The sequence below is a fragment of the Chiroxiphia lanceolata genome, chromosome 1, assembly GCF_009829145.1.
Source record: "Chiroxiphia lanceolata isolate bChiLan1 chromosome 1, bChiLan1.pri, whole genome shotgun sequence".
Classification (NCBI taxonomy): Eukaryota; Metazoa; Chordata; class Aves; order Passeriformes; family Pipridae; genus Chiroxiphia; species Chiroxiphia lanceolata.
Genome location: NC_045637.1, coordinates 155,809,581 through 155,837,293, shown reverse-complemented (window position 1 = coordinate 155,837,293; position 27,713 = coordinate 155,809,581). Strand labels below are relative to the sequence as shown.

The window sequence follows — 27,713 nt, the reverse complement described above, 5'->3', positions numbered from 1 at the left end:
GATTGATGCAGTGATGCCTCTGGTAGAGCTCCAGGAAGAGCCAGCTGACCTTGTGTAATTTGATAGATAAGGGCACACAAAAGAAGAAAAGAAACCCTCCTGATGGTTTCCTGGAAAACCCCAGCACTGGGAGACATTCCCACAAACTGATAAAAGAATTAAAAAATGGAGATAATCCCCGGGAACTGGACCCTTGGGCCTATTTCATCTGTCTGTCACCCCAAAATTAGTTTATTGACTACAGCCACTCCAACTGCCTTAAGAGAAAGGTATAAAAAGAGACTGGACCCAAGCAAAAGGGATTCCTTAAACACAGACACTCATTTTACTTTTGCTCCACAGCACTTCAAAATTTTTCCTGATTGCTTCGTTGTAAGTTGCTTTTACTCTATGGTGTGCACTTCAGTTTTTTGCTTTCCTTATTCTGTGTCAGTTGTTTTACTTCTCTGTAAGTTGCTTTTGCTTTAGTGTGTGTGCCTACACTTTGCATTACTATTATTATTATCACTACACAGTTTAAGTGTGGGTTTTTTGCAATTAGGCCCTATTCCAGACATAGTGAACCTCACAAACTGCCACAAATTTGTATTAATAAATAAAGGTGTTATTTCATGAACTGTTCAAGTGAGTCCATTTTCAGGTGCTGAAATAACTCATAGGAGGAACCTGCTGAGGGGTTTTCTGACCACTTTTGGTGCAGTCCTTACATAAAAGGTACCAATAATTCCTGTCCTCTGGGGAACCTGTTAAGCCAAGGTGAGACAACAGCAGAATGTTCTGGACATTAAAAGGCTTTGATCTCCTGGGGGACACTGACAGACACTGATAAATTAATACAGGTTGGACAGAAAATTCTTTTTTTCTGCCCCTTTTAAGGTGACAGAAGATGGTACCAAGGAAAGTGGGGTGTCAGGAATATTCTTTGGCAAAAATGCAAATTTACCTCTTCCCAAGTGGAAGGAAGAGTGCACTGAAATGCTCAAAAAAACTAAAGGAAAAGTTCAGAAATGCTTGAACCACCTTAAAACTCTGCCTGCAAACCACAAAGAGAAACCACTGCCAGAAAAACAAACTCTTGGAGTCAAACAGCCCCAAAAGTCAATAACTCACCCAGATATGGGAATTTGGAAAGGGCATATTTGCTGTGACAAGACCACAGAAAACTCTAATTCAGAGAAAGTCAGAATTGCTGTTCTGCACGATGATTCCTGCTCTCCAACAGAGGTGGCAAAAACGCAAGAAAATACAGAGAAACTGGAATTACAACTCCAACAACAAAGTGTGTTTGGTGCACAACGAAAATCTACAGATTTACCTGCTTCTAAACTGATCGGTGATGTCGAATATGTGGGTTTGAAATCAGACAGTAAAGTATCAAAGTTATCATCACCCTGTAAGAGGGAAACGGGAGAAAAACAGAAAACTCCAGTTTCTCAACTGGTCGCTAAAAACAAGTTGCTTAGAACTGAACAACCTCAAGTTTCCACTTCCCAGGCTGGGAACAAAAGGGGCTGCAGGTAAATGAGGTGTTAAACGCTTAAAAAGAACAAAACCTGCGGCTGTTAAACGATTGTACATTAACGAATAAACTGCCAAGTGTTAAACTCACTGAAGTCAGCGTTTGCCAGGCGACTAAAACCCACCTACAGAACTCGGAAAAACAATTCCTGAGGATTCCTCACTGCAGGCTCTCGTCTGCCAACGCGGTTCTGCAGCAGCTGCTGTGCCCGATGCCCTGAACTCGACAGCTCAAACACCCCGGGCCCGCTCAGGTGTTCACGGCCTGGGAACAACTCCCAAAGAAAAAAGTGTCATCGCTCACTCGGGCTTTGGGAATTCTCCTGTCTGGGAAAAACCGCACAGAGAAAGCTGTGGATTCCCTTCTGCTGCAGAAAAACCCCACCCTGATTTTCTGACTGCTACTAAACTATCAAAATCTGACCCTAAATCAGGCGAGGTCGAAATCCAGCCCGTCCCAGTGCAGTGGGATGCTGAGAAGCTGCAGCCACTGGAGTGAACTGGGCAAGTGTTCTCCCTAAAGGTAACTCCAGGGAGAGAGGAAGAGCCTGCAAAAAACCCTAAAGGCAACCCAGCTCAACCAGTGAGAGAGGCAGAGCCTGCAAAAAACCCTAAAGGCAGCCCAGCTCTAACAGTGAGAGAGGCAGAGCCCGCAAAAAACCCTAAAGGCAACCCAGCTCAACCAGTGACTCGAGCCGAGGTTTTTACAACACTCCCTCCAATCACAGAGGAGATCCACCCCCAAACCTGGGGACAAACTGTAAAATCCAAGTGGCAAACTCTTCGTGAAGCAGCAGCTGGGATTTTGTTTGGATCCCAAACCCCTCTTTCTGATCAGCCTCGCTGGTTCAGGAGGGAACCAAGCCTATTTCTCTTTTCCCTTTCCCAGGAATACCCTTGAAAAGAAGGAAGGGCACTCAGCAAAGCTGGTGTGACCTTACACCCCCTCTCTGTTCCGGTACCCAGCTGGTTGTTACCTACAGTGAAATAAAAGTGTCTGACTGTGCTGAACAACTTGCTGAGTGTTCCCCTGGAAGAGAAACCCCTGCGGGGCTTGGGGTTTTCCCTTTTCCTCTTTCTCCAGGAATGCAACACCCCCCCATGACTGGAGTGAAGAGACTGCCAGCAAACTTCCCTGGAATTCTTTTAACTTGTGGGATATGCACAGAAACCAAGGCAACAGTTGATCAAGTATTTTTTCGGGTTTTTTCAATGGTTAATTTGTAGTAGGCCGAATTTTCACCTCATCTTCTCATAGGCACAAGCTACGAGTGAATCAGAACCGCCTGAGACTAATGAAACATCTAATAATTATTTAGATTATTAGTTTATTAATTCTCGTAATGTGTTCGTGTTTTCATTGAGAGCCACTTGTTGGAAGACCAACTATTAACCAAGTTATACAAAACAAACCATTTTATGTGTTATTAGTTTAAATTTTAATAAGTTCACTTTGCCTTTTCTTTTGTCTTTATTAAATAAAATAATAGTGTGGAAAAACCTCTTACCTTATCAATATATATAACTTTATTTCAATCAATTAAAAATTTAAAAATTCAACCAAATATAACTTGGAAGTAGACACCAAGATTTATGCATATATGAAATTATGTAAATATGTATCAACCTTTCCAATTCTTCCTCAGGCAACTAGTTTTTTTCTTCCTTCCTTAACCAAAAGGAAAGACAACTATAGAATGCAAATATGACCTGCAAATAAAATACAAAAACCCTATAACTATTTTTTTGAAAAAGAAAATACTTATATTCTCCTAAATCCTTTTTATTTTACCTCACTTTCTGTTATCTATGCTAATTAATCACTGTTAACAGAATGGGATAAGAGCAATTTATCCACTAGAAAAAAAAAAAAGGGAAAACCAAGTTTATTTTAACACAACCTGTGCTTGCATCTTGTTTATGACAGAAACAAGGCATAAAACTATCATTTAATTTTATAAAATTTATAAATGTGTGACAGGGTGGTCATAAATAAAAAATGTGTACCTCTAAGTATACTTATGCTTAAGCTGCTTTTTATAAACAGAAATGGAGCATCACAAAGAAGAGTGGAAATCAACTCTTTCTGTCCCTGAAAGGAATTAAAGAAAACATCATCTCAATAGGGTGATAAATTAAAAATGGTGCTCTAAATGCACAAGAACAATCTTACACGTTGTAAACTACACTAAAAGAGAAAAATAAAAAATATGCCTGCTTTTTAAGCACAAATAGTGACATGACTTTAAAATATAGCTTTAAACAGAGCCTGGGCCTTCAGTCCCCAAGTGAGTCAAGCTGCTGGTGCAAAATAATATTTCCCCACTGACACAGCTTGGTCACCATCCCTGCCATCATGTGTGGGATGCAGTTAAATCCTGAGAACAGGACTGGAGGCTCTGACAAGGTGAGCTCTCAAATATTAATGGATCAGTTATGACACTGGTGCAATCACCACTGACCCCAGTAAATCCAAACAACCCTCTTCTCCCTTTTAACTTTGGGAACTAATCAATGGCCCTTAACAAACCTGTTGCTGCAGTGAGAGAAGTGGTTAAAACAAAAGAACCAAGAGACCATCAGCTGATCCCAGATGCACTTGGCATCACCCAAACCAAGGTCCCTCTGGCTCTCAGATGCACCCATGGGTACAGTCAGTAACAGCTGCCTTCATAAAAGAAAGGGGAAGGGAAAAACCACCTCACCTAACAAAACTCACAAGGTGATTTGGAGTAATACAATTGATTTGAACAGAAAGTGAAATGCTGGTGGTATCCAGGCAGTTTGACCTTGGAGCCCAGCAGCAACAGCCCCAGCTCTGTGCTGCCAATACAGGGCCCTGGGACATGGAACACACCCAGTCACTGCCTGAAAACCAAATCACACAGGGCTGTGCTCTGCCCTCCACAGCACAGAGGATGAACCTGAAAATATGAAAATAGATAACAGACTGTTAATGCTAATATAGGTACTGCACGAGGGCATCAAAGATTTGTTTGTGAAGGCAACACCACTGAAGGCCGAGACATTTGTCCAGACACTGAACAAAATGTTTATAATTTAAATTAAAATTACTAGGATAAATTAAAATTTATCCTAGTAATTTTAATTTAAATTATAAACATTTATCCTAGTAATCCTATTTAATAAAAGATATTCTTCCATAAAACTTTGTGTAATTCAGTGCTTGTAGATAATGTCTTTGCAGATACAAGTAATGGCTCTAATGTTTGTGTCTGTAATTTTGTTAATGTTACAAAATGCAATTTTAATTGCTATCAATTTTTAGAATCTAATTATATTCTAATTCAAGATTTACAGCCTCTACCCCCACTAGCATGAACTTCACACTAGTAAAAGGGACTGCTGCAAGATGAGGACTTGAGACAATTACTAAAAGGTGCTCAAGAAAATGGACAAAAGGCTAATTACTGTCTATCACAACGCAGAAGAAATATCCTGTGTGATAAAAGGAGTGAAAAAGGATGGGGAACACCCCTGGTGAGACACCCTGGCTGGGAGGGCACCTGCAGCTGCCAGAATCTGCCATCAAATGCTTCATCCTGTTACTACACCATTGGTATTGACCTCCTTGCTTCTCATTGCAGTGATTGTGTTGTACATTAAAGTTTGGGTCATTATGGAACAGTCAGCCCATGAGTTACCTGCACTGACACTGGATGATCCCCAGGGTATAAAATCACATCACACTGCACAACTGTACTTGAATATTGTGCAGTTTGAGTGGCTGCAGCCACGGGGTGGGAACTGTAAGGTGATAGATAAGGCCACAGAAAAGAAGAAAAAAACCCCTCCTGATGGCTTCCTGGAAAACCCCAGCACCTGGGGAGACATTCCCAGAAACTGAGAAGAGGATTAAAACCAAGATATGGAGATTTGGAGATTTTTTTCTGCCCCTTTTAATGTGACACCACGGTGTGTCCCTGAGGGGATGTTGTGGGTGCAGAGTGACACCAAACCCCAGGAACTGGGCACACCACAAATTCCAGGTCACACCAAACCCCAGGAACTGGGCACACCACAAATTCCAGGTCACACCAAACCCCAGGAACCGGGCACACCACAAATTCCAGGTCACTGTTGGTTTTACAGGGGGAGAGCTCAAAGCTCCAGACACCTCGGGCTGAGGAAAACACACCCACAGTGTGTTCCTGCCCAGCCACACTCAGCAACCACAGCTCCTTCTGGGCTTCAACACAAAAAAATATAAAACAGAAGATAAAAGAATATAAAATAGAAGATAAAAGAATATAAAACAGAAGATAAAAAGAGGCCTGTTTGTAAATCAAGGAAATCCACTGTGCTCAACTTTGATAGGGACAAAAGCAGCCGACAAGAACTTCACAATGACTTTCACAATTTATCTCAAAATCAGATGTTTCCTCAAGTGTCAGAGCCCACCACCGAAATGGTGACCTTACCCCAGGGTTTAGGTCGAAATATTGAGGTGGTTTTCTTCTGGTAATATGCATAATAATAATAATAATAATAATAATAATAATAATAAAAGTAGTAATTTTGCCTCCATGTTGCACCACTGCTCATCAAGGGCAATGCCAAGGGGAGATAATGGAAATACAAGGAGAACAAAGGGAGATAAGGAGGGGACAACACAGTCCTGGGAGCAAGTTGTTTCTGCCTTGGAATTGGGAACAGATTATCATCCCATAGGATAACGGGGGAGATGGGCTGGGCACAGGGACAGAAGGTCAGGCCAAGGCTGTGGGAGTTGGCAGGGGAGAGGAAAAAGTGAATCTGTATTTAACAGGGGGCAAGGGATGGGTCAAACTGGGCACATCCTGAGGCAGAGGAGCCAGGGGGACCCTCAGAAATGAAGCAAAGGAGGTGGGGCAGTGAATCCTCCCATGACACTCGGAGGACAAAGAATGAAGGAAGCTCCTGGCTGGAGAGCTGGGGGATGATCAGAGGCTCCAATATCACCATTTCCCCCCATCTGGGCTGTTCTCAGCACCCTCATCCTCACCGAGCACCAAAGGACACTCTGGGAAGGCTCTCTGGCCTTTGGCAGCAAACCCAGGCAGGAGCTTGGCCAGGGACCCCATAAAACCTGGAACTCTCGGACAAAAAAGTGGATCTCGATGAAAAACTTATTAAAAAAATAAAACCAAACCCACCAGGGTAATTTTTTGTGCACAAAAGGCATTCTTGGCTTGCCAGGAGAGAACACGAGGGGTCTGTCCTTTAAATTCCTGACTCCTTGGCTGGGGGAAGTAGAGCAGGTCTCAGCTCCTTGGGCCCAAAGCTTTGGATGCAGCACCACACAGAAAATGCTTTAACTCACAGGAGAGACATAAAACTGGGGTGCAGGAAGAACCAGGTTAACAGGAAAATGTCAGGGAGCTGCTGGAAGGGGAGCCCCCAGTGCTGAGGGAAACAAGTGGGATCTCTCACAGGCAGGTCACAGAACCAGGGATGGAACAGGTTGCCCAGAGGAGCTGTGGCTGCCCCTGGATCCCTGGAAGTGTCCCAGGCCAGGCTGGACAGGGCTTGGAGCAGCCTGGGATAGTGGCAGGTGTCCCTGCCCATGGCAAGGGGTGGCACTGGATGGACTCTAAGGCCCCTTCCAACCCAAAGCATTTCAAGATTCTGTGATTATTATGTATTTTTATTAATAAGTTATGATAAGATCCAGGGACGTCTGCCAATGACACAAAATCCAGGAACACTGTGGATTCAGGAAAGGAACAGAGGCTCTGGAGTGGAGGATGTGAGGGCTGGGACAAATTTAATCCCTTTTCTTTAAACAGCAGAAAGTGCAAGACCCCACTCGGGGGCTAAAACGAGTTCCTGCTGTGAGGTGGGACCTGGTGGGCTGGAAGGGACAGAGGGACACAGGGGTGGTGATAAATCCCCTCCTAATGGGAAAAAGGGCCCTGTGATCTCCCTGAGATCAGGAAAGGCCTTTGCAGGGAAAATACCACACAAGTGAGACTCTGAATCCGTGCACAGCTCTGCTCTCCCACCTCCAGGAATGCCACAGCAGCAGTGCCAAGGGGAGGCCCAGGATGGCACATGGAATACTGAGCATCTCACCAGTGAGCCAGGAGCTTTATGTTTGGCTTAACAGCCACAGGTATGGAGTGGGGAGTGGGAGTTCTCCCCAGAATTATCTGGAAGCAGAGGAAAATCACTGTTGTAGGATAAACATCCTGCTGTGACAGGATAAAACCAAGCAGGTACAAACTGGTCCTAATAACAGCTGAAGGGAGAGTCAGGAGAAGGTTCCTGCCCACCTGGAATTCCCAGGAGCACGGCAGGGGCACAGGAGCTCCCTGTGATTCACGGCTGGTTGGTTATGAAGGAATTCTGTGACACTGAAATGGCTCTAACAGGTATCACCTTGGAGGCCCCTTCCAGACTCTGACCAGAAGATTCCTGAGGATTATCAGTGACTTATCTGGAGGACAGGGAAGTTCTCCAGCACAAATGGGAACTGTTCTGTGTGAGGATGGATCCCACATCTCTTGTCAGCACTGATCCCTCATTTTCCTTTAATTTTGAGAGTGTCACCAACTCGAAGCTCACCCTTGGACCCAGAGGCAGTGGTTTGCAGCCAGGTGGGTCCCTGTGCCTTACCTGTCCCTCAGGGCGTGGTTCCTGATCTCCTCCACCAGCTGGAAGACGCGGGACAGCGGGGCCCGGAACACATCCACGGCCAGGAAGTTCTTCTGCCACGGGGACACGGTGGCTTTCACAAAGATCTGCTGGATGTAGGCCACGGGAGCACCCACGTACTGCGGGGGGACAGGGGCACAGTGAGGCTCCCGGGCACAGGGGAGCTCCCAGCAGGACCAGGCACAGCCTGGCACCTCTGGGGAAGGGCCGTGCCAGGTTCTGTTTGCCCTTCCTAAGCAGAGGTGGAACATGGCAGGACCAACAGAGCAGGAACAAAAAGGGGGTTTCTCCAAGGGGCAAAATGCCACTGATGGTTCTGGTAGCAGCCTGGGGCACTTCTGTGGGAGGCAGGGGCTGCCATTCCTGCTGGATTTGGTCCTGGAAGGGCAGGCAGGAACAGGGACTCGCTGCCTCTCACAGACACCTCACGGTGCTGCAGATCCCCCCAGCCTGTGCTGGCAGGTGGGAATGGATGATCTTGGAGGTCTTTCCCAACCTCAGTGGCTCTGTGATTCCGTGTGAACCCGCCCTGTCCCTCACAATGGCAGAGGACACACGAGCAGCAACCAGCAGGTTCCTCACGGAGTCACTGCCAGGCTGCTCCCTTGGACACTCCAGGGACGGGGCAGCACAGCCTGCCTGGGCCACAGAACTGCTCCCAGTGAGGATCAGGCAGCACAGCAGGGCTGTTCCCCCCAGCCCCCAGAACTGCTCCCAGTGAGGCTCAGGCAGCACAGCAGAGCTCTGGTAGCACGGCAGGGCCGATCCCTCCCAGCCCCAGAACTGCTCCCAGTGAGGCTCAGATAGCACAGCAGGGCTGTTCCCCCCCAGCCCCAGAACTGCTCCCAGTGAGGTTCAGGTAGCACAGCAGGGCTCATGCAGCCCAGCAGGGCCGTTCCCCCCAGCCCCAGAACTGCTCCCAGTGAGGTTCAGGTAGCACAGCAGGGCCGTTCCCCTCAGCCCCAGGCTCTGGTAGCCCAGCAGGGCCATTCCCCTCAGCCCCAGGCTCTGGTAGCCCAGCAGGGCCGTTCCCCTCAGCCCCAGGCTCTGGTAGCCCAGCAGGGCCGTTCCCCCCAGCCCCAGGCTCAGGTAGCCCAGCAGGGCCATCCCCCCCAGCCCCAGGTAGCCCAGCAGGGCCGTCCCCCCCAGCCCCAGCACTCACCCAGTCGGGTCTCTCGGCCTGGTCCCCGTGCGGTGCCGGGCCGGGCGCGGGGGGAGCGTAATCCTTCACCGGGGTGCTGAACTCCACCGGGCCCGTCCCCGGCAGCGGCAGCTTCAGCAGCGGGTAACTGGGGAGAGACCAGGACACAGCAGAGTTGGGGCTCTGGAGGGACTGTTTGAGACAGAAGAGCCCAAAACACAAGCGGGCCCACGCCAGTGCAGGCCCAGTTGTGCAGGACAGGGCACACGGCCAGAGGGTTAAGGTTTCACAGGAACTGATTGGTGTCCTGTCCCAACACAGGAGTCTCTCCCCAATGGAAAGGGATGACTAGAAGTCCTGCAAGAGGAAGAAGATGAGTTCCTCCATCACCTCAAAGCTAGTCGTGCTAAAAAGACTGACTGTGGCCATGGCTCAGTTATTGCAAATCCTGCACAAACCCAGGACATTCAGTGCTTTCCAGGGGCTGCCTCCCTGCCCCAAACCCTTTATAATCCTCTCATTTCCCTCATTTGGATTGAAACCATTTCCAAAACTTGTCACTAATTTCATTTGTCCTCAAAGCACTTTTAAAGGCAGCAATGAGACACCAAAACAGCTATGAAATACTGATCTTCTTGCTCCTTTGCCCCCTCAACCTTCAGTTGAGCTGCTGTCCCACAACAAAGGCTTGAAACTACTCAGAAGTTGAGAAACCAGTGTTTCAGAGAGTTTAGAACGGGCTTTGTAACTCCAGAGGTTCTCAAAAGTGGTTAAAAGCAAACCAGGACTGAAGTGGTGGGACAAGCAGAGCTGCAGATACAGAGATCATCGATGGGCTGGGACTGTCAGCACTGAAAGGAACCAGAGAACAACCTGGGTCTTTTCATGGCCTTACAACTCCTGGTACGTTTTCCTGTTTATAGATGAATTTTCTGGCAGTATTTCCAGAACAAATATAAAGGCCTTGGAATTGTTTTCATGCAACGCTCTGCCCACTTCATTAGGGCTTAGTTTGGATCATCAGAGGCCAGGGAGGAACAAGCAACGAGGCCTCAGAGTGAACAACAAACAGCCAAAAAACCCAATGAAATCAGAGGCAAAGCTTGTCAGACTTGCTTTTTATTAGTCTGACAGAAACACAACATCTACTTATTATCATTTCCTTATGGAACGGGAGGGAAGAGAAAAAGGAATAATAAAATACCAAAATCAAACTGAGTGATAAAACACAGCACAGGGACTGACCAGACTGAGGGGGAATGATTTTTTCCCTAAATGATTTCGATGCCAGGACAGGACATCCCAGTGTGTTGTTGGGCACGTGGACAAAGAAAAGGCTGAACTTGTTTTTCAGAGAAATGACCCACAGGAAACCCACATCTAAAAGATTTAAACTAAAGGTTAAACCAGCCCCTGTTGTTTGTACACAGCTGTGTGTAGCCACTACAGCCCTTACTGCAACACCTGGACTGCTCACGGTAGGGATCCCAGGAGAGCTCAGTTATTGGGATTCCTGTTCTTGGGATTTGGGAGTTGGACCAGCTGATCTCCTGAAGTCCCTTCCAACTCCAACCATTCTGGGACTCTGGGATCTAACAGAGATGGCAGGAAAGCTCAGGAAGAAGTTCTGGGTTTGAGAAAAGCTCTTTTCAGATGCTCATGTCACCGTGCACCTGAAAACCTTTGGAAAACCCATCATAAAGGAAAAACAGCGCATGCAACAAGCTGGAATTGGTGAACTGAAGTGAGAGTGCATTTTAGTCACCAAGCACAGGGTAAGTCTGAGCAAAAACGCTCCTCCAGCTCCTTTATGTATTCCCAGGAGGGCCCAGGGGGCCAGGATGGAGCAGGGCCAGGTGAGCACCAGGAAACCCCACACTGGCATCTTCCTCCTTCCCAGAGCTCCAGCAACCGGAGCAGCCTCAGCCAGGGAGGATGGAGGGGAGCAGGGAGCTGCCAGGTCCCAGGGAACACATGGAATTAAACCAGCTCCCAGCTCTGCTGGCTCACTGCAGGACAAGCTGTGGGCCTGTCTGCAGCCTCAGCTCTCACAGGGACAGCCCAGCCTGGAATCCCACTGCTGAGGAGAGGGGGAATCTGGTAACATTCCCTCTGCCAGAGGCTTGGGAAGGTCAATATCTGGCAGCAACAGCTCCTTTTTAGCCTTGGCAGGTGCATCAACAGGCCCTGTTGCTGAATAAGTGACGGTGGCTTTGCCCTGTTTCCCACTGACAGGGCCCCAGAACTCTGCCCTGGGAGAGGAGAACTCCCCTTTCCTGTGCAGCAGAACAGAGGCCTCGTCACACACCCCCTGCTCCAGCAGCACCAGGAAATCCCAGGGGAGACTGTTCTGTGGGGATCCAGAACATGAGGAGTCTGAGGGCAACTCAGCTCCTCTGGTTACCCAAACGGTGCAAAGCTGTGAGAGTGAAATGTTCTTCCAGCCATAAATAAATAAATAAACATACACACACCCTCAGGGGCTCTGGGTCCAGCCACTTCTGCAGTTCTTTAGGAGCAGAACTTCCCGTTTCAGTCAAACAACAAACACCTGCAGAGCCTGAGCTGTTTAACTCCCCTGAACCTGCTGCACAGGCTCCTGGCTCAGGTTCAACTCCACTGCACCCAGGAGCTGTTCTTCAGGGTGACACAGGCACTTCAAATTCACCCTGATGGCCACATTTAGAGGCATCCCCCGTTCCCTGGGCTGGCAGGAGGAACCACTGGTGTCACACAGGGTCAGAGGCACTCCCATTTTAGGGGAAAAAGATCCCAAAGCAGATCCGTTCAAAGGGGATGAGGAAAATAAGTGTCACCTACAAAGTACTTATGGTAAAACAAGAAAACCTTCCCTCTGAAGCAGAGACTGACTTGGATTTTCAGACTACAGAGTAAGAATGAGTCACAGGAATTTGTGCTTTGGATATTACTTTATTATCAAACCCAGAGCCATCATGTCTTGTCTATCAGTGACATTAAAAACAGTGTCCCCTCCAAGGCTGAAGACAAACATGTTCCACACCAGAACAGCCTCTGGGGTGACTGTGCCAGGTGATCCTCACTCTGCCCTTCCCAGGCAGGAGGAACCCCTGCATGTCACTGCTGTCACCCTGAGCCCACAGCTGAACCTGGATACACGGGATTTATTCTGGACCACGGGATTTGTTTCAGCTTCTAAAAACCTTCTCTGCACACGAGGATGGTGGGGTTTGACTGAGGTGAGGGGGAGGAAAACAACAACTGAGATCATTTCCTCTGCAGCAGAATTCCACAAGTTCTCCTTGATCCCAGAAGGATCAAGAGGACTGGTTCACCTCTATCCCTTTGAGGAATTCAGGATGCAAGATCCACTCCTGTTTGCTGGGATGTCTTTACTAACCACATTTCAGGCTGAGGAATAAAGAACAGATCCCTCGTGCTCTATTCCCTTCTCTCCTTCCCACTCACATCTCCTAGGACAGGGATGGACCTTCTCAGCAATTCTGAGGATGTTTCCAGCTCCTTCCCTGTTCACAGAAGTCAGGATGAACCCCCTGGATCACTGGGTATCTTCTTTCCTCTTTAGAAAGACCTGCCCAAGGTCAGGCTTAGGCCTTGTTGCTCCCTCCAGCTCCCTGACAGGAGGGGGGAGCCGGGGGGGGTCGGGCTCTGCTGCCAGGGAACAAGGGACAGGAGGAGAGGGAACGGCCTCAGGCTGTGCCAGGGGAGGGTCAGGCTGGATACTGGGGAAAATTCCTCCTGGGAAGGGCTGTCCAGCCCTGGCACAGCTGCCCAGGGCAGGGGTGGAGTCCCCATCCTGGAGGGATTTCAAAGCCCTGTGGATGTGGCACTTGGGGACATGGTCAGTGGTGGCCTTGGCAGTGCTGGGGCATGGTTGGACTCAACGCTCTGAGAGGGCTTTTCCAACCTTCAGGATTCAGTGATTCCAGGATTCTGAGTTCCCTGCTCTGTGCTGGGGGCTCTGACCAGCCAGACTGCACAGAAATGCTGCCAAAAGGAGCTTCTGCCCCAAAGCTGGGCCTTGATCTTCCCCCAGCAGCTTCTTTCTGCCGATTCCAGCTCGTTTCTCACTCAGTTTTGCAGAGGGGTGGCCGAGATGAATCAGTGGGATCCGTCCCAGGAAAATGCAGCATTTCCCAGGAGCACAAATCATCCAATCCCAGCAGTAAATCTGTGCCAAGGACTAGTGCTGGGTCCTCAGCACGAGGCAAGGGCAGATGTGACACTGTGTGGCCACCAGAGAGTCCCTGTCCAGGCCAACTGAGCTGCCCTGGGGGTGCCCATCCCACAGCTCCCTTGGGAACCCCCCTGCCCAGGGGTCAGTGTCCACCCAGGCACGGAGCCAACCCCACACACAGGGGATCATCCCACACCCAGCAAACAGGCAGGAGGCACCTCGGACTGCCAGGGATGTTCTCCAAGTGCTGGATGCAGAGAGCAGCCCCTGGATTGAGCTCTGGCCAGAAAACGCCCAAATCACAGAGGAAACCAAGGAGAAATCCAAATCCCTTGGGACGCAGCCTCGTTGCAATGGGACACAATCAGTTTTATTTCTTGCTTTAAAGAGATCAACAATATGTGGACTGCAGCTGCAAAGCCACCTGGCCAAGAGAAGAGTTCTTCCCAAATCCCTCAGAAGCACGGATCTGTGCTCCCTTCAGCACCACTTCCCTTCTCAGCTTGGAAAAACCACAGCAAGTGGAAGGAAGGACGGCTTGGGAGGAAGGGCACGCTCCAAACACCTTGATAAAGCAACAGTACCCAGGGATCCAGGGGCAGCCACAGCTTCTCAGCCACCCTCACAGCCAGGAATCTCTTCCTGATACAGGAAATAGGTGAAACTACAGGAGACAGATGAAGTTTGTGGCACCATCCACCCTAAGAGGAAGACTTGAAGACCTCAACCCCAAACTCAGCTTCCCACACCCGTTTCAGTGAGCTGTGCAGAGACAGCCTGTCAGAGCTGACTCCTGCCAGAGCTCACTCTCACCACACTGACGTGCTCAGGGGGAGAAGGGCCCTGCTCCAGAACAGGTCTGACCTAATTAGCAAAGCCACTTCTCCAGCCAGAATTAACACCCAGTTACCAGCAGTTAATGCAGAGAAGGAACTGAAACACCCCCCAGAAATGGCTTCTAAAGAGGGAGCACTTCAGCCACACTTCTGTTTTTCACTGAGGCTCTCTTGCTCTCCAGGGGTGTCCCTGTGTTTTTAAGCCCTGTCTCTCCCAGGGTCATTATCTGCTTTGCTAACGAGCTTCTGGAGCCTGCCAAAGAAAACAGACTCTTCCCTTCACACCTGATGGTGCCTTGGACGAGTTTCTGCGGCCTGGAGGTAACCAGGCACTGCAGAACCCTCAAATATTGGCACCTGGGAATGCAGACACTGCCAAAACCCACAGTTACCACAGACCACCTGGCCTGGAGCCTCAGGGATGTGGTGGGAACACCTCAATTCCCTGCTCTCAACAATGCCAGGGCAGGTACAAGGCCTGACCCAGGGGGCACGAGGTTCCCAAGAACTGGGACAGCTGCTGGTGACCCCCCTCAGATTTCCCCCTGTCTGGGAAATCCTGAATTAAGGAAGAGGAATAAGCATGGAGGTTTTGTTTTGACCCCTCCCAAAACACAACATGTGTGGGTGAACATTCCCCACTGCAGCAGTTGTCCTGCATTCCTGAATCCAGCCCGGGCAGGAGCACCTGGGAGAGCTGAAAAGCAGAGCCTGAGGCCAGGAGCAGCTCTGGGAAGCCATTCCCAAGCAGGAATGAGGTGGAACCGTGACTCAGGTGACTCAGGACACAGGTGGAACTCTGGTTTGGCTTTGCTGGCTGCAGCTTTCAGGTGAAAAAATGCCACCAGAGCTGGTACTTGGAACCTTATCCAAGATAAAGAAAAGGTAGGATCCACTTGCTTGGGCCTTGTAGAAGCTTCATGTTCCACAGAGCAAGAGATCTGAGAATAAAACTGTCCCTGGCAGTTCCAAGGATTCCTGTGGAGCAGTGAAAAATCAGGAAGCAACACCCTGACTGCTGCTCACAACCACAAAGGGCCCCAGGCAGGAGAAGCCACCTCAGGGGGGTTTCAATACCTGGAAGCAGTCCCTCTGATAATCCTTTAAGTGATGTGAGAGCAGCCCCGGCACCATCCCAGCTCAGAGGAAAACCTGCAGCTGTGGCAGCACAGGGGCAGCTCTTCCAAAAGCAGAGGAGGAAAATCATCACAGCGGGAGTATTTTGACCAAAACAGACTTGGAATTGAAAACTCCAAGACAGACTCTGGATATACACACGGGTGTGCACAGAACTGAGCACAAAGGTTTGCTCAGCCCCACTGAAACGATTCCAAGCCCCTGGGAGGTTTCTGACAGAGATTATATCCTGCTGCCACTTATATCCAAGTGAGGGTCCACCAGGAGAGCAGGGAATTTACAGCACCTGTGTGCCCAGGGTGAAACGAGAGTGCAAAGCCCAGGGAGGGCAGGGCAGGCAGGGGTGGAGAGAAAGATCAGCTTTCCTTCTCCCCATTTTTAATTCATGGCTTTGGAGGCCACCACCAGGTGCCTGCTTGTATCTCACTTACTGCTTTAGCTCACTTACTCAATTAGCTTCTACTTATTAAACTGGATGAAGGCACTTCATCCTCGTGGTTTCCTTTGTCCCACAAAAGGAGACGACACAAACCCATGCAGTTTAAATAAAAACCAGCTCCTGGGGCGGCCTGGAAGGGAGAGCATTGCCCAGAACCCCCCCAGACCCCCTGTGTGTGACTCACCAGCAGGCCAGGATGCAGAGGCCAGTGAAGAGGATGATGGGGATGGGGTAGGAGGCACAGAGCAGCCCGTGGCTGTAGAAGGCCCCCGAGATCCTGAGGCGCAGCCGCTCCGTCAGGGTCATCCTCACTGTCAGCTCGCTGCCATCCCGGGGCACGGCGGGCACGGGGGCACCTCCCACATGGAGCACCCCTGGCTGGGGGGCAGGGGGGCTGGGAGAGAGACAGAGAGCAAAGAGGAAAAAAAAATAAATTGTGGGCTTGCTTTAGAAAGATCCTCGGAATTCAGGAAGGAATTCCTGGCTGGGAGGGTGGGGAGGCCCTGGCACAGGTTGCCCAGAGAAGCTGTGGCTGCCTCTGGATCCCTGGGAGTGTCCAAGGGCAGGTTGGTTGGATGGGGCTTGGAGCAACCTGGGCTGGTGGAAGGTGTCCCTGCCCATGGCAGGGGGTGGAATTAGATGGGCTTTGAGGTTCCTCCCAAAGCCCAAACCATTCTAGAACTCTGATTCTACAAAATGATGGAGCAGATCCAACCTCCCTCTCAGGACTGGACCATCCCTGTTCCATGACAAACTTGGGAACAACACAGATTTGCTGCTCCTGTGGCAAAAAAATAAATCAGTAGTGGTTCCTTGCCCAGCCTGAGCTGCCAACAGCCACTCTGGGGAGCATCGTGACACTGGGAACAACTTCCACTAATTGCAAGGAGGAAAACTTGGTATCTGCTCACTTCACCTGCTGTGAAACAGCAGCATCAGTAAGAAAACATGAAGCATTCCAAGGCTAATCATTCCCTATTACATTTTTGGGGATTGCCTACTGAACTCTGCCACCTCTCTTGGCTTTACCCTGTAAGGGTGAAGGGCAGGAACTGCTCCTGCTCCAAGTCACTTCTGCAAACAGATGTTATCTAACTCAAACCCTCTGACTGCAGGACAAGTGCTGAAGGAGAATCCACTCCCTTTGGCAGCACCACAAATCCAAGACAAAGTCTGCCTGGAGGCACAGGAACATTGGGATGTTCCCACCCTGCAGCACCACAGGTGGCACTTCTGGTTCACTGCAGGTGCAAGACATGGACACACCCACAGAATCCCACACTCACTGAGGCTGGAAAAGCCCTCCCAGCCCATGGATCCCCCTGTGCCCCATGCCCACCTTGTCCCCCAGCCCAGAGCACTGAGTGCCACGGCCAGGCCTTCCTGGGACACCTCCAGGGCTGGGCACTCCAAACCTCCCTGGGCAGCCCCTGCCAAGGCCTCACCACCCTTTCCAGGGAGAAATTCCTCCTGGCGTCCAAGCTGACCCTTCCTCTCCTCCTGTCCCTTGTTTCCTGGCAGCAGAGCCCGACCCCCCTTGGCTCCCCCCTCCTGCACATTCTCACACAACCCAAGACTGACCAGCACAAGGAACAAATGCAGAATTTCTTCCTGTAGGGGAAAAAAAAAAAAAATCAACTCCAAGTTGCTACTTTTCCCAAGACAAAAGGTTTTATCTCACTCAACAATAGTTACATGTTCCAAATTCTTTACATTTCTGCCTGAAAGCCTATTAAAGCCTTCCCAGGAGCCTCCCTGCACACTGGGAGCAGGGAACCAGCTCAGAGCCCACAGTGAGCTTTGAGGAAAAACTACCAAAGACAGAAAACTCCTCCATATACAATACACAGGATCCCGGGGTTTTAATTATATTCCACTCCTCAGTCTTCCACAAAACATTCTGGAATTCTTGGCAAAGGTGTCCTAAAACCACACAACCGGGCTAGTGAAGAGTGGAGGGGGGGGAAACAAGGAAAAATAAACAAATCCCTGTTCTGCAGCAATTTCTCTTGTACTTCAGTACACACAATAATTTGCTCCATCGTGCTGTCTGAAATCAAACTTCCAACGGGAATTTTAACCCAGCATTTTCCACCTACAACATCTACTACCAAGCTTGGTAAAGCAGGAACAGACACAACATGTTCCCTCTGCCCCTCAAAGCCCCTCACCAATATCCCACTGGGATCAACACGTCCAGGGCCTGACCTGCCTCTCCCCCAGGAGCAGACGTGGGACCTGAGGAGCTTTCCTGCCAAGGAAGGGCAGGGGAGGTGGGAAAGGGAAAGAAGGAAGGGTTTAGTGAAACTGTGCATTTATAAAGGTCCCTGGGTGGGTCCCTGCCCAGGGAGCAGCTCGGGGTGCTCACACAGCACATGGGCAGGGGACCAGCAGCACTGACTGCCCCTCCTGTGGGTACTGCCATGGACCCATCCATCCATCCATCCATCCATCCATCCATCCAACACCCAGCCAATCCAGCACTGACTGCCCCTCCTGTGGGCACTGCCACGGATCCATCCATCCATCCATCCACCCATCCATCCACCCATCCATCCAACACCCAGCCAATCCAGCACCAGCTCCCGAGGAACCTTCTGCCTCCAGAGCTGCCCCAGGACAAGTGGGAGCAGCAGGACTGATGCTGCTGGAGACAGGATCAGCCAGAGCACTTGGAATTCACTCTGTGAATGAGGAACATCAGATGTGTGCTCCAGCTCAGATCTGGAGCCGGGAATGGAGGGTCCAAATGGGACATGTGCCACCTCCTTCCCAGCACACAGGATGTGCTCACAGCCCCAGGCACTGAGTTACGGGTGCTGCACACACTCCCAGGCTATTCCCAGCACACACAGAGCAGAGCAATCCCTGATCCACGGCCTCCCCTCGACCTGCAAATGGATCCAACCTCTCCTGAGCCCTCAGTACCACGGTGATTCCACAGGAATGCTGGAACTCAGCACCACAGACACCCAAAACCATGGGAAATCAGTGTCCCTGGACGTGCAAACAGCCAGATGTTGGATCACTCACACCAGCAAAACACCTGCATTTTCCTGCCCTTTCCTGGAGGTGGTTCAGGGCCTCGAGGTGCTCAGAGGGATCCCCGGCCTTGTCAGCTGCCACAGAGCCCCCAGATCCCACCAAGGGATCCCTCACTGTGTCAGCTGCCCTGGAGCCCCCAAATCCCACCAAGGGATCCCTCACTGTGTCAGAGGCCATGGAGCCCCCAAATCCCACCAAGGGATCCCTCACTGTGTCAGCTGCCCCAGAGCCCCCAAATCCCACCAAGGGATCCCTCACTGTGTCAGCTGCCCCAGAGCCCCCAAATCCCACCAAGGGATCTCTCACTGTGTCAGCTGCCATGGAGCCCCCAAATCCCAGCAAGGGATCCCTCACTGTGTCAGCTGCCACAGAGCCCCCAAATCCCAGCAAGGGATCCCTCACTGTGTCAGCTGCCATGGAGCCCCCAAATCCCAGCAAGGGATCCCTCACTGTGTCAGCTGCCCCGGAGCCCCCAGATCCCACCAAGGGATCCCTGGCTGTGTCAGCTGCCCCAGAGCCCCCAAATCCCACCAAGGGATCCCTGGCTGTGTCAGCTGCCACAGAGCCCCCAAATCCCACCAAGGGATCCCTCACTGTGTCAGCTGCCCCGGAGCCCCCAAATCCCACCAGCAGCCAAGGGGAGCAGGGGAAGGAAGAGAGGCTCAGCCCTCAGGAACCCAGCTCTCCCTCTCCTCAGCAGTGTGGGTTCTGGCCCAGTGAGGGCCAGGGATGAAACGTTCCTGTGAGGACTTCAGGGGTGGGAAAACAAGAGCCATGCTGAGGACAAACCTCCCCTCTCAGAACTGCTGCACAAAGGGCTCTAACACCAAGGTCCTGCTCTCCCCTCGCATTCCCAGGGGAAGAATAACGTGCTTTGTGCTCTGAGGGGACAGGGAGGTCACGGGGGAACAGGACACTTCCTATGGGAAAATCCCAGCCCTGCCCAGCCCTGAGGGGCCGGGGTGTGCAAGGGGTTAATCCCAGCACTGCTCCGGCAGGAACCAGGCTCTGGAACAGCCCCAGTGGATTGTTCAGCACAGAAGGGTTACTTTTCATATTCAAGGAGAAACTCCTCAATAAATTAGATTTCAGGCTGTGTTCCCTCCACTCCAGCTCTGTGGTTAAACCAGTGGGGGAAAGTCTGAAACAGGTTTTTGAACCAGACTTGACACCCAAAATGTGCAAACTCCCTTCACTCTCACCCTTGTGCCTGTTTTCCCCCCTCGACAACATTCATTTATGTTTTGAGATTAAAAACCCAGAGGTTGTCTGAAACAGATCCCATTTTACAAGTGGTATTTCACTCATTTTACAAGTTATTAACCATATCTCAAAATGCTTGAGCAGCAATGACAGATTCAAAGAGAACACTTCAATAATCTCTACATCCCAGATAACGTTATCTGCCCCAAAACAGGGGCTGGCATCCAAAATCAGTTTCCAAACCTGTTTTCAGGACATTTTTTTAACTTTTCTGCCACAAGAGAAGAACCTCAGCTGAACTCCTGCCTTGGAAGAGTCATTCATGGGATGTGGTTTCTATCCAATGTCCTTCCTTCCCCCTGAAACACTCCCAGCAGCACCAGACAACAACTTGTTGGTGTGGATGAGGTGCCAGGATGTTCCCTGTGAGGAGCCGTGGAACACAGAAGTTTGGGATTTGTCACAGAAACAGAAGGGGAGTAAACTCCCAAGTGCTACGAACAGACGAACTTTAAACACAGGGCATCAGAACATCCTTTAGAAAAGACTTTTCCCAACGCCTCTAAACCTCCTCCAGCATCTCCTGGCAAACACGGAGCTGACTCTGAAGTGGCAATTCCTTCACTTTATCCCAGAAGTCACCGAGTTCAGCACTTCCCATCCAACACTTTTCACTCTGAACTTCTCTGTCAACAAGACCAACCAATCCACCACTATTCAGCCCCCTGAAGATCCTCCCAGTGTTGTTCCTGCTCTATGGATTGTGAGGAATGTCTGGAACACCAGCGGGAGGGGATGGGGCACTCCCAGAGGGAAGTGGTGCCTGGGAGACTCACTTTCCCTGGAAAAAGGTGCAGTGTTGGGATAAGTAACCCCTTGAGTAGCCTGTTACTCCTGGGCAAGGTCCAGCCAACTGGAGATTTGGGAGAAACAACCCCACACCAAGTGCCTTGGGAAGTTCAAATCCAGGGAACAGGATGTGATGCACACAGGGAAAACAACATCCAGGGGTCCTGATCCTTAATTCCCTGAAAGTGTGGCCTGATGCAGTTAAACTAAAGGGAACTGTGTGTTAGGAACTGTTTGGGATGGAATGGGATCAGTGTGGAAATCCGTGCTCAGTGCCACACGCAGCACTGGGCATTCCCTCCTCCTCTTCCTCAGCATCCCACGAAGGAGGGGAACTGGAAAAGGTTCTGGGATGATCAAAGACACGGAGCAGCTTCCACAAAACAAAGAAGTATGGGAAGACTTCTCCAGCTGGAAAAGATTTTACCAGTGAGTGGAGGAAGCAGAGCCAGGAAGGGATATCCCTGGGATAACTCATCCCGGGATAATTCAGCACCAACCCCCAGAGCAGCAGCTCAAAATAACCCTCGGCTAAGCTGGGAGATCCCTTCCCCAGGACACTGCCCCCGTCACGCGGCTGCAAAGCCAGGGATAAACCTCCGGGAAGGGAGCTGAGCCAAGCCAAGGAGTCCTCTGGCTCCAGGAGATTCCTCTGGCTCCAGGAGATTCCTCTGGCTCCAGGAGATTCCTGTGCCATGAGCCACTTGACCCCAGCGTGGCACTGGCTGCCAGTGCCCCAAGGACAGTCCCGTCTGTGCCACCCCAGGCAGATCTGGATCCACAGGAACCCCGAGGGGCCGAGCCCGCCCTGGCAAATGTCCTCATGCAACACACCCCACGTGACCCTCGGAATAATCTCCTCCTTCCTCTTCATCAGAGTAGCTGCTCCACAAGTGGCTGGGGAATCACTGTCTCCTGAAGATACCAGACTGATGCAACACCCCTGTGCAGTTACACCCCAGAGCTCCCCCGGCCCTGCACACAGCCTGGAGCCAGGATCCAACAGGAGGAATCCATCAGTGCCTCCCCCCTGGCTGAAGCCTTGTGCAAACAGCTGGCCCAGCACAGCCCTGCACTGCTCTGCTCTTCCTGCTACAGGTGCTGCTGCTGCCCTTCTCCAATCCTCTCCACCAGACAGGAGGAGCAGCTCAGCCCCAGCCTCCTGCTTGGGGTATGAAATGGGTAAAATGCTTTTGGATGATCCACCTGGACCTGTGCAAAGCATCTGACACTGTCCCACACAACATCCTTGTCTCTGAACTGCCCAGACATGGATTGATGGATGGGACACTCAGGGATAAGGGATGGGCTGGGTGGTCACACTCAGAGCTGTGGCCAATGGCTCAGTGTCCAAGGGGAGACCAGTGAGCAGTGGGGTCCTCAGGGGCTGGGACTGGGACAGGACTGTTCAAGGAATTCCTGGCTGTGAGGGTGGGGAGGCCCTGGCACAGGTTGCCCAGAGAAGCTGTGGCTGCCCCTGGATCCCTGGAAGTGTCCAAGGCCAGGTTGGACGGGGCTTGGAGCAACCTGGGCTGGTGGAAGGTGTCCCTGCCCATGGCAGGGGTGGCACTGGATGAGCATTAAGGTCCCTTCCAACCCAGGAAATGCCATTTCTGAAGTGGGCACTTTGTCAGATCCACGCTCGGTGTCATTTCTGAGTTTCCAGCACTACATGAGATTCAAACCCTCCCCAGAGCTGCCCCAACTCCCCACTAGAGAACAGGAACTGCCTAAAATCCAGACAAACCCTTCAGCACAGCCCTGCAGATTTCTGGGCCTCACTCAAGGCCGTCCCAGGCTGCACTGAAGGACACACCACTTCTCTCCCCGTCCCTGTCCCTCACCCTGCCTGCAGGGAAAGGCCCTTCTCCCCCTGCCTCCCTCCTGCCCCACCATGGTCAGGGAGCCACAGCACTGCTGAACCCTGGGCAGCAATTACAGCTCACGAGGGAGAGCAGACAGGCCTGAGGGGACTCCCAGGGCTCCACCTCGTGCCCCTCACCCAGAGCATCACGAGTTCTGCTCAGACCATTCCCAAGGGACTGTTATCCATTTGCTCCTAAGCAGCTGGAGACTCCTCAGCCACCCTGAGCAATGGCTGCAGGTCCTGGCCTTAGATAGGGTTTGGAAATATTTCACCTGGGCCCTCCCTGCCATTTAAACCCCCTTGGTGCTGTTCCCAGCAGGCACACAGAGCCCGGGAGCAGCACCTGGAACCTGGAATCACTGAGATTGGAAAAGCCCTCCGGGATCATCGAGTCCACCCACTCCCCAGCACTGCCAAGGCCACCACTGACCATGTCCCCAAGTGCCACATCCACAGGGCTTTGAAATCCCTCCAGGATGGGGACTCCACCCCTGCCCTGGGCAGCTGTGCCAGGGTTGGACAGCCTTTCCCAGGAGGAATTTCCCCACTATCCAACCTGACCCTCCCCTGGCACAGCCTGAGGCCGTTCCCTCTCCTCCTGTCCCTTGTTCCCTGGGAGCACAGCCCGACCCCCCCGGCTCCTCCCTCCTGTCAGGGGGTTGCAGAGCCAGAAGGTCCCCCCTGAGCCTCCTTTTCTCCAGGCTGAGCCCCCCCAGCTCCCTCAGCCCCTCCTGCTGCTCCAGCCCCTTCCCAGCTCCCTTCCCTTCCCTGCACACGCTCCAGCCCCTCCATGTCTTTATTGTCCTGAGGGGCCCAAACTGCCCCCAGGACTGGAGGTGCCTCAGCAGTGCCAGCACAGGGGTGGGCACTGCCCTGGGCTTGTGTCACACCTGGTGACACAAACCAGGATGCTCCTTGTACCAGTAAATTCCTGGAGTGTCCCCTCAATCTCCCCAGGACACACACACACTGAGTCCCCCCTCACACTCTGCACAGGCTGGGCTGATTCACACTCTCTGCACTTGTCTGGGTCACTCCACCAGTGTCACCTCAGACCCACCCGAGGGGTGTCCCCGTGACACCTCATCACTGCTGGGGCCAGAAGCATCACCTCACATCCTGCAGCTTCCTGCCCAACTTTCACACTCCACACTCCCACATCCCCTCCTCCCCTCCCCACAGGAGCTCACCAGGTTCCTTCCACGAGGGATTACACCTCCTCAGTTATCCTGGTGCCTGCAGCTGGCTGGTTCTGCTGGAACCCCAACCCTCACCCTGCCCTTGTGACCTGCAGCCCATCTTCAGGCCACACTGAATTCCTCAAACCCCTCTGTCCCTCTTCAGTCACCGGCCATCCGTGCAGCCCTTCCCTCCCTGTGCCATTTACAGCTTTAACCTGCACAGTCACTGCCCCTGCAGTGGTGACTGAGACCCCCAGCCCGTCTCAGCACACCCAGACCCCTTACTGGGGGTGTTACCGCTGCTCTGAGTGGGTTTATTTAACCACATTTTTATCCATCACAGACTGGCACCTTCTGAGGCTCTGGGTTTTTTCAGCCTCACCTACTTGAGCGGCTTTTTGGCACAGAAATCAAATCTCACTGGATCCATGAGTGCAGCCAGAAACAGCCCTGACACCTTATCCTAGAAAGAGCCAACTGCCCCTGCCAAGGAAGTGCCCGTGGCCAAGCAGCACCGGCTGCTCCACACGCCCTGTCCCCTGGCAGGGGCTCCCCAACCATTCCCTGCCTGCTGCAGGATCTCAGCAGGACTGCTCTTCCCCATCCTCTGTGTCCCACACCCTCACCCACTGCTCGCTCCCCTCGAGGACTGCAAAGCCCCACCGATGTTCTGTGGCTCAGGAGACGCCTCCTGAAGCCTGGAAGGTTTTTTTTAGTCGGTACTTTGAGCACCCAAGACAGAAATACCTCCCTGCAACGACAGCTCGCAAAGCTGCTCTTCCTTCTCGTGGCCTGTCACCACCACCAGTTGCCCCCCAAGAGCCCAGAGATGCTGAACACTCTGGTTTTGGGGAGGCCAGCCGAAGTTTTCCCCTCTGTTCTTTCCTCCACTACCTTCTTGAAGTGTTCCTGCTCACATCCAAGATGCCCAAAACAGGGAGGAAGAGGGAACCGAGGGTGGTCGTCCTGGAGGAAGTTCCCAGAACAATCTCTGTATCCCTCAGTGCCCTCTGAGAGTCAGGTTTGAATTTTATCTTAATCCTCCTTACGTGGCCTTGCTGCTCCTCAAAGGGGGACTGGAATGACCCGGGGGTTTGAACAACCCCAGGGCAGGAGGGCTGATGTGTTCAACCAGCACTGGGCAGGTTCTGCCCAGCTCCAGCTCTGCCTTTTTCAAAGTCCACCTGGGAAGCCCTTGGAGCAGCCAGGGACCACCACAACACAGCCCTTGGAGATTCCCCCTCCTGGAGCAGCCACTCACCACCACAACACATCCAGGAAGGCCAGAGCCAGACCTCAGATACAACCCCCAGCACGGATTCCCCTGCACTGTTCCCTCAGAAATAAACCCCAAACCCTCAACCAGGACAGTTTTCATGGTTAAAACCCCTGCACTCCCAGATCATTGGGGCTTGGGAAGTGGCCTGGGAAGGCAGGAGGGACACAGCACCTGTAAGGTGACACATCTCCATGGGATTGGCTTTGCACAGGCTCTGGGTCACAGCAGGAACACCAGGAAAGGCTGCACACACCAACTTCCAGGGCTCCCAGCCCCGAGAGGGAGCGTCTGGCATCTCCAGCGTCACACAATAAACATTATCCTTTCTAATAACCACCATTAGGAAGCCAGGCTCAGGAAATCACTCTCCTCTTTCTTCCCGACACAGAAACGATCCCCAAACCCCTCTGTGAGGCAGCAAGTCCCACAGTCTGACTTGGACATTGTCTTTGGGAAACAAACCCACTATTATCCCTTTCTCACAATGTTCCACACAAGATTAATTCAGATTTTCCCAAGGAACTGCACTGCTGCTCCCCTCCCCATCGTGCTCTCACTCCAGCTAAAACCACTCTTTTCCTGGAAGGAGAAGTTCATTTTTTCCCAGGGGAGCCCAGTTATGCCAAAAAGCCACAACTGTTCTGAGCCACCAGGGCTGTGTCTTCACCTGAACACAGGGATTGAAAGATTCCCTCCAAGCCAAGCACCTTTCACTCCCTGTTCCTCCCTGGTCTGGGTACCTGGGACGTGAGCAGGAACACTCCCAGAGGCTGCAGCACCACAGAACAGCTCAGTGCTCCTTCAATGCACTGTACAAGGGGGGGAGAGGGATTCAAAGGAATTATAACCCCAGGCATTAGAGCCAAGGAATGCCTGGAAAGCTCAGTCTACACCTGCTTTCAGTCCCTCGTGCCGAGCACCATCAGTCCCCCCTTGCTCCCAGGGCAGGGAATTGTGCCTCCACCTCCAGCCACAGCTCGCTGGAGAAAGTCTCTCGTAAAAGGGAAGGAAGGTGCTGCAGCCCCCCGGCCTGGGAAGGATTCCTGGGTCACAGGATCCACTGGAATTGCTGTGCTGCTGCTCCTCCCCATCCCCTCCTCAGGCACAACGTTCCACTACAGGCAGGTAAAGCTATTTTTGCTCCTCCAGCTGCACCCGTTCTATTTTCTGAACTCTTTGCTCATCAGAGAGAAAAAAAGCAGGACTTTCTGGTGCACAGTGATCCAAACTCTGACGCCAGACAGGCCCAGCAACCCCCTGCCTGAAAATAGCACCGAGTAACTCAGTGAGAGCCTGACAGGTTCATTCATCACCACGATCCTGACACTCCAAATACTGTTTTAGTGCTCCTGAGACAATCCCCGATTGTTCTTTGCTCCTTTTGGGCTGTGATATTTGACTCACAACTGGGAAAACAAACAGCCCTGTGCCAAGTTCAGGGCTGTACCTGGAAATGGAGCAGAGCTGGGCTGGGGGACGTTCCTGGAACATCCCGGGGTGTTTTCCTCTCATCCCAATCCCAGCTAATCTCCTTTCTGCATTACACAACGGCCCCGTGTAATCCCAAATCTACCACCCCGTCCTGGTTTCGCAGAGGGAGCTCACGCCTCACCTCTGCCCCTTTCGTGAAAGGAAACTTGGTTTGCCTTTCCACGATCCTGGCAAACACGTGGATGTTGCACTCAGGAAACTCCGGAATCCTTCCGGAGTCCTTTCCTCGGGATTCTCCCGAACACAGCCCACGGTCACTCCGGCACCCAAACAGCTCCTTGTTCTCTGTATTAACAACAACCTAAAAAGGCTCACTGGGACCCTCACGGCGAAGCTGATTCCCGAGCCCGGACCGGACTCCCGAGCCCGGGGCGGTGCCGGGGGCAGGACCCGGGCTGTGAGCTCAGAGCCCAGTCCCCCGGGATCCTCCTGCTTCCCGAGGGCTCGGCACAAACCCCGGGCGATAGAACGCTCCATGTTCCCAGCATTCCCTTCAGGTATTCCCTCCTTTTAATCCTTATCCCGATCCCGCAGAGCAGGTGATTTAACTCCTTCCCTCCTCCCCGCTCTCGGCTTCGCACCTTTGGTACCCCAGAACCGGAGTATTTTAGTCCACGTTCCCATCAATCCCTTTACATGTTCCCTCATTTTAACCCTTTTTCCAACAAGCACCTTCTCCTGACCCTGCAGGAAAGATCTTCCCAAATTCCTTTTCAGTTATCCCTAAAAATATGGAGCGGGGAGGGGAGCGCGCCCGGACCCCGGGAGGGGGAAACTGAGGCACGGAGGGGCCTGAGGGGGAAACGGAGGCACGGGGGGGCCTGAGGGGGAAACTGAGGGACAGGGAGGCCTGAGGGGGAAACTGAGGCACGGAGGGGCCGGAGGGGGAAATT

General features: G+C 51.8%; 1 protein-coding gene across 3 annotated transcripts in view; it reads right to left on the bottom strand.

Annotated features, from left to right (window-relative positions):
* Positions 1–27,713, bottom strand: part of SCAP (SREBF chaperone) — a 48,132-nt gene that overhangs the window by 20,082 nt on the left and 337 nt on the right. For 2 of the 3 annotated variants that reach the window (XM_032686459.1, XM_032686476.1), the window contains exons 2-4: positions 16,090–16,299; positions 9,338–9,464; positions 8,137–8,294 (exon numbers count right to left, since the gene is read on the bottom strand). In XM_032686459.1, coding sequence (XP_032542350.1) covers positions 8,137–8,294; positions 9,338–9,464; positions 16,090–16,211 — 407 coding nt within the window. In that variant the 5' untranslated portion in view covers positions 16,212–16,299. Of the gene's footprint in view, positions 1–8,136; positions 8,295–9,337; positions 9,465–16,089; positions 16,300–24,442; positions 24,445–27,713 lie in introns of all 3 variants that reach the window. The other variant, XM_032686466.1, reaches the window with a different exon arrangement.